The sequence below is a fragment of the Gadus chalcogrammus genome, chromosome 16, assembly GCF_026213295.1.
Source record: "Gadus chalcogrammus isolate NIFS_2021 chromosome 16, NIFS_Gcha_1.0, whole genome shotgun sequence".
In the NCBI taxonomy this organism is placed as follows: domain Eukaryota; kingdom Metazoa; phylum Chordata; class Actinopteri; order Gadiformes; family Gadidae; genus Gadus; species Gadus chalcogrammus.
In genome coordinates, this window is record NC_079427.1 from 15,293,742 (window position 1) to 15,307,536 (window position 13,795).

Consider the following 13,795-nt stretch of genomic DNA (forward strand, 5'->3'; position numbering starts at 1 on the left):
GCTGCCAAAGACAGCACATTCTGGGTTATGTTATTATAGTTCTAAAGAGCTATATTGTAACTACAATTTATTTAACTTAAACCCTCATTAGCCTATTTTCGCTAGGTAGCCATGATTTTCGTATTACTTCTTCAGTATTCAGCCTTTACCCTCACTGACTGGGTTGAGCCACTAGGCTGTAAGTGCAGTTAGCTTTTGATGTCTGACCAAAGGTAGATTTACTGTAAATAATTCCTCAGTTTATCTAGGGAAAAGTGAATGAATCTGTACATGAAACCACCCTCAGAGTTAAGCTTTACATTATATTGACAAAAAATAAATCACAGTTCTGTTTATAGAGGTTCAATACTGGTCCTACCAAGGCAACATTAACTTTTGACGTTATTTCAAAACTTGTGTCTTATTACCATTCCTGCATGATTCAAATATTATTTACCTATATTTTATTTTTGTCTGACGTTCTCTGTCTTTGTGTTGTGGTCCAAAAAAAATCTATAGTTCAAAGTTATACAAATAAGTATGTTGGTTTGCCACAAACCATAGAAAATGTAAAATGTATTCAAACTGAACCTCAACCTTTTTTTTTAGCTTTTCAACTGTTATAGTGAATGCAGATACTACGTGCGAAAAGTGAAATTGTTCGACACAGCTTTGTCTTAAGACTTGAGACCATGCCTATTTGGACTACTTAGCAACAATTAAAGTTAAGGATTTGGACACAGTGTTGAAGATGTACTGTCCAAAAATCCATCAGCACTCCTCACAAATTGGTGAGGAGTGCTGATGTTTTTTTTTTTTTTTATTTGCTGGTTTTTGTTTGTGTTGGGAGAGAAGAAAGGCGTCATCATTAAGAGATATCTTTCATGAAACTATTTTGCATACGTAATGACCCAAACTCTTAATGAGCTTAGTGGCAGAAAAACTGCCCCATTATACCATTAGATCCACCTTCAAATCCTTCATCAATCTCTTAATCTCCCTTTAGGTAGAATGCCAATTCAACATGGACCATGGAAAGCTTGGGTACAAATGTATGTTTGCTTCCTTTCTAAGTTTTAGCACGACCTATAACTTTCATTTGAAAATATTGATGGATGAATTGGAATTAATATAAAAGTGTCTCTTTTTGTTTGGAACACAAACAAAACAGGTAAAACAACTTCAAATTGGACAAAAGCATGCGTTTCAATCAAACCTCATTGTCTCATTGGTAAAAAAAATAAAAAAATTATGCCTACAGTCCTCATTATCATCATCGTCATCATTAGGATCCCAATTTCCATCAATGTCAAAGTTCTAGACCTGGACAGAGGTAAGTGATGGTGAGTGAGTGCGTGTTAGTGAGTGAGTGTCTCCAGAAGTGCATAAATCACTGATAAGGAATCCAAGCATTCTCCCCATCTGAATCTACTGCCATTTCCTTCTCCATAATGTCAAATTAAAGGGACGTTCATCATGCTCTGAAACCCCTCACCCTCAGCCTCACTGTGACACCGATCCTAGTGGAATCTATACTAAAGTATTCCCTTGTGTCAAAGGGTCGACTAACAATGTGCTATTGGTATAATATGGGGACAACATGTTCAGCGGCCTTCAAGAGTTGAAGATTATTTCCTGGCCTGGTTCACATAAACACACAGCCTACTTACCATTCAGTAAGAGCTCCCGTGAACAATGAACAACAGCATATATGATGGAGGTAAGTAAGTCAGTGATATAAAAAAAACGATGTTTAACCAGCACTATGTCAATAAGTGAGGCGACCTGTAAAGTATACCTTCTCTGACCTTGGGAGCATTGAACTCAATGGACGATAGCGTGGAAAATGTGAAATGAAGTGATGATTAGCTGTCGCTTAAGCAGGCAGGGAATGTGGAGCCATGAAGTCTTCTAGCCGGTTGCAGCCTGGAGGGTCAGCTACAATTGCTACATTTTATATGGACCATGATCCACTGGTCTGCCTGGTGTTTAGGCCTACCTACGGGTTTGCCATGGCTGCACCAGACAAGGGGAGCTCCTAGTTGGACTCCCTGAAGGAATGGAAGTCAGTTTGAAGTGGCTTCACGCCGTTCTTTATTTCACCATGTGTATTGGAAAAGATGGCTTTCTTACTTTAGCTTTATAAAAAAGTGACATTGACGGACTAAATGTCATGCATGTGAGGATTAAGTTTAGTTTCATCATTATCTTATCTACCATTTAAGTCTGATAGATACGTAACAAAGTTCATAATATGATTCTGCAGAGATTCAGTATGCTTCCCCGGCTGTGTTGGTTCTTCCTGAGCGTTGTGATGGGATAGGTAACTCGAGTGAGTTTCATGAAGAGACAAAAGGAATAGAGCAGGGATGGAAACTAAAGAATATTAACATGAGAAAAACTTGTTTTGTATGCGTTTTCCTTGAGCGAGAATAAAGCTTTTTGAATTACGTATTTTAAGAGCTACAGGGTTCTTTGTTAAACGTCGTATTCGGTTCTTAGCGTGGGATGGGTTCTTATTGTTCCATTGCTTCTCAAGGGCCTTTTTCACGAGCCAGAGGCTTTCAGGGGACGCCTCTGCACTGGTGATGTCGTGAGAGACATATGATGCATCCGAATACTCATACTTGACTGCTATATAGTAGGCATTTTGTAGTACGTCACAAATATAGCGCGTCCGAATGCTCCGTACGCATTGTGTAGTAGGTAAACAGTTTCCGAATGCATACTACTGCCACAGTATACAACGGTAGGTCACTACGCTATCCCACAATTCAGCCGGAGTCTGGTAACCGAAGAAGAAAAAACGGTAGATTATCGCAGGTGACTTAGGACATGATCTCCAAACATCCGGTGGCGTTTCGGTGGTGTTCGGAAGCGTTCGGAGGCGTTCTACGCATAGCTGTAGAACGTACCACATTAACGGTCAAGTAGTAGACACTGCACAGAAATAGTATACTTAGTATTCGGATGCACCCATGGCTACTCTTGGGCGGGGATGATCTGTCAATTATTAATGCCATGAAGAGCCTTTCCTATCGGCCGTGGTTCCAAAGAATGACACTCTTTTCCAAGATGAGGGCAACAGACAGCTGGCAACATACTTCGCTAATTATAAGACAAACTATACACACAGTCACAGACATACAGGATTTCTTTCTCTTGTGTTTTCTTTCTATCCAAGTCCCCCCCCCCCTCCCTTCCCTTGCTTATTGCACCTAGCAGACGTCCTCCGTGAATCTCCACCCTGTTATTTTTTTTCTGAGGCACAAATTACCCGGAACATCTTCTACAGTGTTGTGTCAAGGTGATGTGCTGGCTACCGCATCAAGAGATTATCAAAAAGAAGGAAATAAATTGTATTAGTTTAAAAGGTCGAAGTTCAAAGTTCGTTAAACAACCAGAAAATAGGATACGTTTGGCTACTCCTCCTTTTCCACCAATGTCTCTGGAAATATTTCCTCTCCCTCGATCGGCTCTACCTCATCCTCTTCCTCGATGCCGTTGACCGGCTCTTCCTCTTTGCTTGCTGACTCCTCCTCCTCCTCGTGAATGATGGCTGTGATTGGCTCGCCGGGGCCACTGAGGCAGTTTGAATCCTCTTTCTGGGCCTGCTCTTGGCTCTCCTTGGCGATGACCCTCTTCCACATCTCGTGGTTGTCGAGGAGGTGCTGTGTGATTTGGCAAAATACTTTTCTCCTGGTCTTCCGCAGAGGGTCTTGTATCTCTGTAAAAGCACCGAGACAGAGAGGTAAAAAAGGGCAGGATTAACGGTCTAATAATAGACGTAATAAACACCTTCTGGCGGAAGAAAACCAGACTGAAGAAACTATTGTGAGCATTCTTTCCGCAAAAAGACAACGTAGATGTGCAACACACACTACTTGGCAGGACTAAACTAGGACATGCCTTGAGGAAACTCAAAAGACCTCAAACTGTGTTGTCTGTCTTTGAACCAGAACTGAGTTGTCAAGATAATAAGATTAGATTAAAGCCTTTAGCAGCACATTACAAATCTTCAGAAATCCGCCTGGCAGTTGATTCGGGCCTCATTCGATTTGGAAACATGCCAAGCAGAGACTCAAAGACATACTGCTTTTGAGCCTCCTGCGTGGCTGTTAGAATCAATGGCTCCACCCCGGTGTGCTGCCCCCGGGGACAGGACAGCCTGCGTCTGTTGAATGGTAATGACGGCGGGGATTCGTATACAGTACATACGGGAGGTGTCGGAGCTGGTCGAATCGTCTTCCTCTGCCGTGTCTTCATCCTCATCCTCGACTTCCTCGAGCTCCTCCCCGACGTCGCCGGCCTCCACGTCCTTGGTGGGGGTGTTGGTGGTGGTGGTGGTGGGGGTGACGGTGGCGGTGGCGCTCGGCCGGCGCTCTACCCAGCAGCCGGGCATGAGCGCGGCCGAGTCGTAGGCGGAGCAGAGGGGGCCGACGATGTGCGTGATGAAGGACTCCTGCAGCTCGGCCAGCTTGGGCGCCGAGCGGTCCATGAAGGGGCTGATGGGGAGGCCAAGGCTGGCCTCCTGGTCACCCTGCCGACACCAATACGTGTTAGTATCATAGCGCTAGCATAGCATAGCATAGAATCATTGGTGAACTGGAATGTACCCTTCTCTCTTCAGTGGGGACTTTCTGCATGGCTCAGGGGGGGGGGGGGGGCAAGATAGTGGTGGTATTAGGGGCTTTGACTCGAGCCCATAGGTTCTGGGTTTGATGAAGAACTGGAGGCATCCTTCAATACCCGTGATGCCCCTAACCCCTACCGGCTGCCTGAAAAGTATCTCAAATAATTAACTTTAAACGTGTCAAGGGTGGAGTCCTTTGGCCCCACCCTTGCCACTTTTCAATGTAATCGATGATGCAACATTTCAGATAAGGTCACTGTGCAGCTCAGCCTCCATGTGTGAGTGTTTTGGGACGGAGAACATTCCTGGAATATGAGAATCATGAAATGTCATGGGTGGGGGACTTGTCATGGTTTTTTACTCCTGGGAAATATACCCTGTGAGTTGGTTTAGTCACGATGTACACGTTGAGCAATAATTTTCATATGTTTCAAAGAAACACTGTTCTTCATTTGTATATTTTAGAAGCGTTTTCTGATTTATGTCATTTTAATAAGAACGATACCAAAGATGAAAGATGAATGGATGCCAGGTGATACCCGGCTTTAAATGCCCAGTTTAAAGAGCATCAACGGCGCCATGAATTGACATCGAGCCAAACTGAATGATTTTTTTCATTTGCCGTTTGGATATGCCTCTTTTCCAAGCGTTGACATAATGCAGCAGCTTACTACAATGTGAGAGCCATATAAACCAATAAGATGTCTGGGAGACTGCAGCTTCCCCTTGTACTCGGCCAGTGTGCGGATGTGTAAGCTGGCAACTGCTCATTCATTGCCTCTGGAAAATGGTTCCTTGAAAGTGGGTCAAGAGTACCACAAACAGAATACCATCCAGTTCTGACTGTAGCTCATTTTATAACTGGCTGCCTTATAAGACTAGAAAATACAAAGGACATGGCACGGATAGTGTATTTATACATAGATATCTAAGGCTCAGCTGACGGTGGGTGTTATTAGAGGATGGGGGGGGAGATTAGTATTTGTATTCACAAGACGACGGATAAAAACAAGGACTTTCATTCTTTTATTCAGGTATGTGTATACAGACGAAAAGATGCAAAGCCAATTCACGTGACTTGTATAATACCTGTTGATTTTGGACTGTGAATGTGTGGGCATTGGGCCATTTGGAGTTATATTGTTTTTGCTAGCTCATGGTCTTTCACAGGCAGATTAATACATTGTGAGTGGAGGCGAGTGGAGAATTAAAACCAGGCAGCGGCCAAAGAAAAGGGCCATTGAAAGATGTTGACCGAGCTAATGGACGTGAACGTACGAGAGCCTGTTCTAGGGGAGCTGGATTAGGGGCCACACTGAGCTTATGTGGCTTATCGGCTGCAAGTTGCCCTGAACAAAGCTAGCTGAGGAAAAGCCTGATATAAATAAACGATGCATAGCTACTCTATCCCCGTGGAAGAAAAAAACAATAAATTCATAACATCTGCCCCGTTCTGTCCTCTCTGTACAACCTCTATCCACCTATGAAGAAGCAAAGAATTAGTCAGCGTGCGCTCAGTTTTCCTTTGTCTTTTTTCATAGCTTGTTTGAAAATAGAATACTATCTGACGGAATACAGATGTAACACCGTGCAACTGTTATAATTGGATCTTATGGATCCCATTAAGGCGTTCTATACCGTGGTTCTTGCAGCGATAAGACCACGTACGTATACTGCAGAGTCTCCATGATTTCAATTACAATGGCCCCCACCTCAGCCATACATGACCAGAGCATCCGTATAACCGTGTTTGAATGTTCCATTTCAAAGGACAGGGGCAAGAGCTCCTGTTGCCATGGCGACTAACGAAAGCCTTAATCACAACATACACACTTGTGTATGTGTGTGTGTGTGTGTGTGTGTGTGTGTGTGTGTGTGTGTGTGTGTGTGTGTGTGTGTGTGTGTGTGTGTGTGTGTGTGTGTGTGTGTGTGTGTGTGTGTGTGTGTGTGATATGCGAAAAGGGGAGGATAAAGAGGAAGATAAAAGGGACAGAGAAAGACAAGGGTGGGTGAAGAGAAGGAGAGACTGGCATGGCTTAATAACCTTTCATCCCTGCTCTGGCCTTGGTCCTCGCTCTTACAGCAAAAAAGTGCACATCATGGCTGTGCATTTATGTATTAACGTGTGTGTGTGTGTGTGTGTGTGTGTGTGTGTGTGTGTGTGTGTGTGTGTGTGTGTGTGTGTGTGTGTGTGTGTGTGTGTGTGTGTACGTGTGAGTATGTTTACTGTTTTGATGAGGGACCCTTTAATTAGCTCTCTTTGATGGTGGTGTAATCTTTGTGATTAAGAATGAGAGCTGCCAGCCTGATGACACATCTAGGTCAGACTCTCGTGTGACAAGGAAACTCTCCCTGTGCTCATCTCCCCTCCCTCGCTCCTTGGTGCATAGTCCCTTCCCATCTCTCTCTCTTCTTCTACTCTCTCCCTCCCGCCTCTATCTCTCTCTGTGGCTCCCCCTCCCTCCCTCTCTACACCTCCCTCCGCCGATCCGTGTCTGCCTTTTTCCCATGCCCTCTCCGGCTCTCTCTCTCTCTCTCTCTCTCTCTCTCTCTCTCGAGCTAAAAGGACACTCATGGTTTACCAGGGTAAAAAAACGAAGTTTGTGTATTTTGAGCATTTATGCCAGGGGTGGATGTTGAAATTGAGAAGACTAAATATACAGAATGCTCTTTAGAAAAATATATTTTTTCATTATTCCTTTTCTTCTTTTTATTTATACTTTCTTTCAAATGTTATTATCAGGAGAACACAAATATGCTACATCTATTGACAGTGACAATAATCTCCCCTATGGATCTTCACAGCAAGCGTTCACCTTCAAATCATGCTGTTGCTATGGATGCCATCATGTGATGTTTGTCCGCCTAATCCCAATTTCTCTTATTCCTCGTCACAATTCTAGCATGACCAATCAGAATCACTGCTACTCAAAAGCATAATTTGTTGCCAGGCAATACATTCCTTATAGAATATAGAGACGCAGTTGATGATTAGCCTGTTCCCATTTCTGAACAAGAGTCATTGAACACGCAGATATATTTCTCTCGAGATTCAATCGCTACTTATTGAGATTTCCAGTGAATTATCAATGTAATGACATTCACCTCAATTGGATATAAAAAACTAATCAGCAAAGAATGGGGATAAGAAGAAAATGGGAGAGACGTTCACAGTAATGTGATATTCTGATGTTTATGTAACGGCGAGTCACGGTGAAAACAGAATGAACCCTTCATATGGCTGAAGGCTGAATCACTTTCACCATGTTGAATCCCTGCTTGCTCCAGGACTCTGTGTCCTTACACACCCCTTTAGCTGAAGAATAATTCTTAATACATGGATTAATAATAACCAGGAACATTACACTGAATCCTACTACTACTACTATTGATGCTGTTTCTACTAGGCCTAAGATGACTACGAGGGGTGTAAAGATTCACCGATAAGAATCGGTAACCGGTTCGGATTAGCACAGATGCGACTACATCGATACATGGGCCCCTGAATGTTGCCAAAGCACATTACTGAAAGCCCCTTTCGATATTACTGGTTAAGAAGAAATATTTATTGAGTACATATGCAGTTAAAGGTTCTCAATACTGTTCAGTACTGCTTATTATCCAACCCCGTTCTTGGATATGTATTTAAAGGCCTCAAAGTCAACCTATTGAAAGTGTTAAATAAAACAAGGCATGAACAACTATCGTGGAGGGCCATGAAAATTAATTATTTTGAGCAATCTGATTGGTAGATTTGTTATCTATATTTTGAGCAATCTGATTGGTGGAAAAAAATATAGATAAGTGGTAGTGATAGTGGTGATGGTGGCTGTGGTGTTGATGATGGCGTCAAAAATTGAAGCGATCTCATTGGTCGAAAATGTCCAATTATTTAGAGCGATCCCATTGGTCGAAAAGTTAAATTGATTTCCAGCGATCTGATTGGTCGTAAAAATATATTTATTTTGAGTGGTCTGATTGGTTGAAAAAATATTTCGAGGGATCTCATTAGTCGGAGTTTTCAATATATTTCGAGCAATCTGGTTCGAAAATGTATATTTATTTTGAGCGATCTTATTGGTTGGATATTTTTTTTATTTTGAGCGATCTGATTGGTCAAAAAATATATATTTATTTGGAGTGATCTGATTGGTCGAAAATTTCAATTAATTTCAAGGGATCACATTGGTCGAAAATTTATATTTATTTTGAGGGATCTCATTAGTTGAAATATAAAATTTATTTCGAGCAATTTCATTAGTCTAAATTTTCTATATATTTTGAGCGACCTCATTGGTCAGAATTTTCTATTTATTTAGAGCGATCATATTGGTTATTAATAATAATATATTTCAAGGGTAGTTGGAAATTTCGACCAATCTGATCGCTTGAAAAATATAGATTTTTTAGACCAATCAGATCGCATGAAAAAAAAAGTTTTTTTAGGAACAATCAGAATGCTTGATGTTTAGCTAAATGTCTTTATTGAGAAAGGGACGGAACACCTTCTGGATATAAATGTGTTTATTAAGAAAGGGACTGAACAGCTTCAGGAGCTAAATGTCTTTATTGAGAAAGGGACGGAACACCTTCTGGATATAAATGTGTTTATTTAGAAAGGGACTGAATAGCTTCAGGAGCTAAATCTCTTTATTGAGAAAGGGACGGAACACCTTCTGGATATAAATGTGTTTATTAAGAAAGGGACTGAATAGCTTCAGGAGCTAAATGTGTTTATTAAGAAAGGGACTGAATAGCTTCAGGAGCTAATTGTGTTTATTAAGAAGGGGACTGAATAGCTTCAGGAGATAATTGTGTTTAGTAAGAAAGGCCAGTACTTGTTCGTAGAACTCGTTGACGATGCCATCGGTCCACTGCAGGTGCAGCTCTTTACACTTCAGCGGACCGTTGATATCTGCCAGCTTGATGCACATCTGGCACACCAAGAGACGGTCGTTTTCATTGGTCCAATCGATACAGGACACGCCCTCTTCGCCCACCTGGGAACAAGCGGAGATATCATTAAAGGGGGGGAACCACTGTCTCCCCCTCAGGACTAATATCAGTCCTTTCATAGGGCTCCCACGTTTACCTGCAGTTCAAGACAATGAGGATCATAGCAAGTGCGAGTTTTGCCTTGTTTTGTGAATCAAACATGTCGTTCCTATGTTTACCTTGGCGTTGAACTCAGCCAGGAAGTCAAAGTGTTTCTTGAGGTCGGTGGCCAGGATGGCCTCAATCACCAGGAAGCGGAAGCGCTTGAACTCCCCGTGCTCCAGGTTGTTGAGGAAGTTGAACTCTGGCCGCGACATGAAGAGGTTCCAGGCGGACGCCGCATGGTGGTTCTCCAGCACAGAGCGGTCGTTATACAGAACCGCCTGCAGGGGGCGACATTAACACAGCTTGTTGGATATTCCCTATTGGTTGTTTAATTTTTGTGGCGCGTTAAAGTAGGCTGCTAAATGTTGAATTTTCAATTCTTTAACATGTTTATATGTGAAAATCAAATCTATAAAATTTGCCACACGAGAAATATGGGAAAGCAGGTTAAATTCTACCACACATGTGTACTATGGGACAAGCACACAGGGGTTGTCTATGTACGCAGACCACCAGATGATCCACAGTAATCAGTTCTAATTCCGGGGCTCCCTGCGCGTTCTTCCATCCATCTCCAGATAGCGTTCGTGGTACAGGATGCAGAGGCGGGAGCCTGTACCTGTGGGGCGCTGGTGGCCACCAGGAAAGCGTTGGTCCTGCCCGGGTGGTCGTAGTCGTGCATGGCAGCGGCCACGTACAGCGCCATGAGCTCCAGGGCCGGGATGAGCCCGGCCAGGGAGCCGTAGCCCTCCCCCTGCTGGGGGCTCATCTTGGAGCACAGCAGGCCGGTGGCGCTGGGGCTGAGGCCGTTGGCAGAGTCTGGGGGAGGAGAGAGCGACAGAGAGGTCCAGTCAAACGCATATCAATCGGATTGAGAAATAATATCATCATAATAAAATTAATAAAGAAATAGTAATAATGAAACATTTAATGTTTTGTTTTTAATTTTACAATGAATAAGACATACAAATATGGAAAGAGAGAAATAAATACACATTTATTTTTTGTAATTGGTATTTGTGTGTATTTGTTTGCTTGCTGTGAGATGATGATGATGATGACGGAGATGGTGGGTATGATGGAGATCCTTATCCACTGGGATTTCCTGTGTGACGTGTGTGCTTTGGTGTGTGTGTGTGTCTGTACTGACCTGGGTGTGTGCTACTGTCCTCCAGCTGGTGGGTCAGGCCGGGGATTGGCTGAGTGGTTAGGTACCACACTGCATGCAATACGTCGGTGGCGTGAATCCGATTGTGGTCTGGGAAAAAAAATAAAAATGTAATACCATGATAAACATGTAGAGGGCGACATTACCAAACAAAACAACTGGCAAATTTGTGAATGAAATTCTACACACGTGAATGAATAAATGTTATAAAGAATATTATACAATTCTATGGGTTTCTTTGTTGGTTATTGATACTTTTTTATCAGGTGTTAGTATCCCAATTAATACCATTGTGTGGTGATTTAGAGGTTTAAAGAGAGGGTCCTTATAGGCATAATTAGCCTTACGAAAACACAACTTACATGGGATGTCCCTGTATCCATTTTCCAAAGCACCGAAGTAGTTCATAAATTCTTGCACTGGAATCTTAAATGTCTCGAACAGACCTGTGTCTTCAAACAGCTTGTAGGACACCTTGTTCAGAAAAAAAATCTGATTTAATACTCAAGTCATGATAATGAGAACATCAAGCCCACTGAAAAGTTCTGAAAATGTGTGTGATTTAATTGTATGTGATTTAATACTTAAATGTATGTAATTTAGTAATTTATTACATTTATTAATTAAGTACATCTAGTAATTTAGTACAATAAGTAATTTAGTACACTCAGTTTATTCAGTAGATTTAGTTATTTAATACTTTCAGTCATTTAGTGCATAGTAGCATGGTGCCAGTTGGAATTGAGGCTGAGAACAACAGTACACATTTCCGAGACAGCACGTGCCTCATGAAAAGGGCACAATACCTAGCAAACGACAATGTGGTCGTCACTCAGCACTTTCATTACGATGCTAGACACATGGACCGAGCCGTGGCCGTTCACCTGGCTGAGGATGCAGCCGGTCTTGCCGTGGGTCTTGTCCACCAAGCTGAAGATGGGGAAGTTCCAGCTGTTGAGCTGCGCCATGAGGGGCTGCAGGTCGGGGAGGCCCACCACCTCCAGGGCCTGGGAGGCTTTCTCCTTCTGGGTCAGAGGTCACGGTTCCCAGGTCAGAGGTTAGACAGGGGATTCAAACTAGAGGATTCAAACTAGGACGAACATGTATTCACAGCCCAGGGACTGCCCTTCTCCAGTGATTCGCCTGCTGGTGTAGTGGCACCCAGCGCTTTCACTGAGCACTAATATTGACACGGTGACCTCATTGATTGTGACCGCGCTATTGTCAGGATTCAGGACACTTGTTAAGGGAGACGTCCTCTATATGCATGGCAATTGTACCTCCGTCAGGGTGGCTGAGGATTCAACTTTGACTGCAATTAAAAGCTTAGTTTTCACATCTTTCAACTTGGTCAACTAAAATTCTTTGCAAAATCCAGTGCATGCTAGTATACAAGTACTAACACAAACCAAACATGGCGATCTAACCATGGAGAAAAAAAACGAAGATTGCGTCATACTGGGACTGTATGAATGGAAGGACCCTAATATCAATGTAACAAGCCGCACCTGTTGTTCCTGCATCTCCACAATGAATAGCATCCAGTAACCAACCCATAGGTTCTTATTGTAAATCCATTGCCATAAGAAACGAGGGATATCTGCTGGCTCATTGCATCGGCAGGACAAAAACATTCTTTATCCTAAAAAGTCATACTGAGAACTATTTGTTTTCTCTCTCCCTAGAGAAGCATCCATCGACAGCTGATATACTTCACCATGAACTAACGCTTTTATTTGTGTGTTTGTGTGTGTGGTGTGTGTGTGTGTGTGTGTAGGCCTACCTCGGGGGAATCAGGGACAAGGGGGTGGAGACTGATGCCCTCGTTCCGATACGGCCCGGGCCCATCCCGGACCTCGGGGGGCTTCTTGCCCCCCCCTTCCCCCTCTTCATCGTTCTGTGCAAAGTCGCTGCTGTCACTGTGGTTGGTCTCGAAGGTGCTGTCGTAGGTGCTGTCGTAGTCCGATGAAGCAACCGCACGCTTATCTTCAACGACAACATGGATGGAAATGAAGGTATTATAACCGTGGTGGCGGTTTTTAACCATTTTTTATATTTAAATTGTTCCTGTGACGTTGGTTGTTGTAAGTACAGTGTTGTTTATTGTGAAGCATATGAATTGGTCATGCATTGATTTAAATACAAACTATTTCTCACTATTGATGGTAAACCCAGTAAAGATTCTCACCCGTGTGGTGGACTCTCTCCTCTTTGTCTATAGATTCTGTGCCATGGTTCAGACGATTGTTGAGGGGCCGGCCACAGCTACCAGAGACATGCACAAATACGTTTATAAATGAAATGAGAAAGGGAAGCAGAAGAGAAAATAGAAGAGTGCAAGACCGAACTAGAAAAGACAGCAATGAAGTATTTTTCTTTCTTCTATCTCTATAACTTTTTGGACAACATAAACATCTTCAAAGGTTATTCAAAGGTGCAACGTGTACGATTAGTTTCAAACACTCAAAAATTAAGTACAAAAGTTATGTCGTCAAAGACGTCTGAGTGTACTCTCTCATTAGTGCAGTGGTTCTCAACCTTTTTTGAGCAAACGCCCCCCTGACCTTACCCTGATCCTCTGGCGCCCCCAACGCGGACTCCACGAAAACAGATCGCACGCAGAGGCCTAATAAGGCCTATATATTTTGTATTTGAAATGCAAGAGCCTTTTCGTGGAGACTACGCTCAGAGCAGCTGGAACTGAACAAGAGATAGAAGGAAAACGGGCTATGAAACAAAATTTGATATTTTTTTCTTGCTATCGGCCATGTTTGATTGTGTTGTGTTGGTTATTGACCTGCTAACCCGCGAACTTGGGTTATGTTTATCAGCGTTACTATAGAGATCATGACAATAGCTGTTGTAACGGGTGTCCGGGCGTGTGCAGGACCGAACCGCGCTGTATTATCACTGTT

The 13,795-nt window shown here is 42.9% G+C and overlaps 1 protein-coding gene across 1 annotated transcript in view; it reads right to left on the reverse strand.

Moving 5' to 3' along the window:
• Positions 1-3,199: 3,199 nt before the first annotated feature.
• LOC130406319 (cGMP-inhibited 3',5'-cyclic phosphodiesterase 3A-like) overlaps positions 3,200-13,795 on the reverse strand; it is a 40,107-nt gene continuing 29,511 nt past the window's right edge. The window contains exons 6-15 of the mRNA XM_056611821.1: positions 13,069-13,145; positions 12,664-12,866; positions 11,765-11,905; positions 11,243-11,354; positions 10,863-10,970; positions 10,332-10,531; positions 9,787-9,990; positions 9,451-9,612; positions 4,198-4,519; positions 3,200-3,706 (exon numbers count right to left, since the gene is read on the reverse strand). Of these exons, the coding sequence (XP_056467796.1) occupies positions 3,402-3,706; positions 4,198-4,519; positions 9,451-9,612; positions 9,787-9,990; positions 10,332-10,531; positions 10,863-10,970; positions 11,243-11,354; positions 11,765-11,905; positions 12,664-12,866; positions 13,069-13,145 (1,834 nt within the window). The 3' untranslated portion in view covers positions 3,200-3,401. The remainder of the gene's footprint in view (positions 3,707-4,197; positions 4,520-9,450; positions 9,613-9,786; positions 9,991-10,331; positions 10,532-10,862; positions 10,971-11,242; positions 11,355-11,764; positions 11,906-12,663; positions 12,867-13,068; positions 13,146-13,795) is intronic.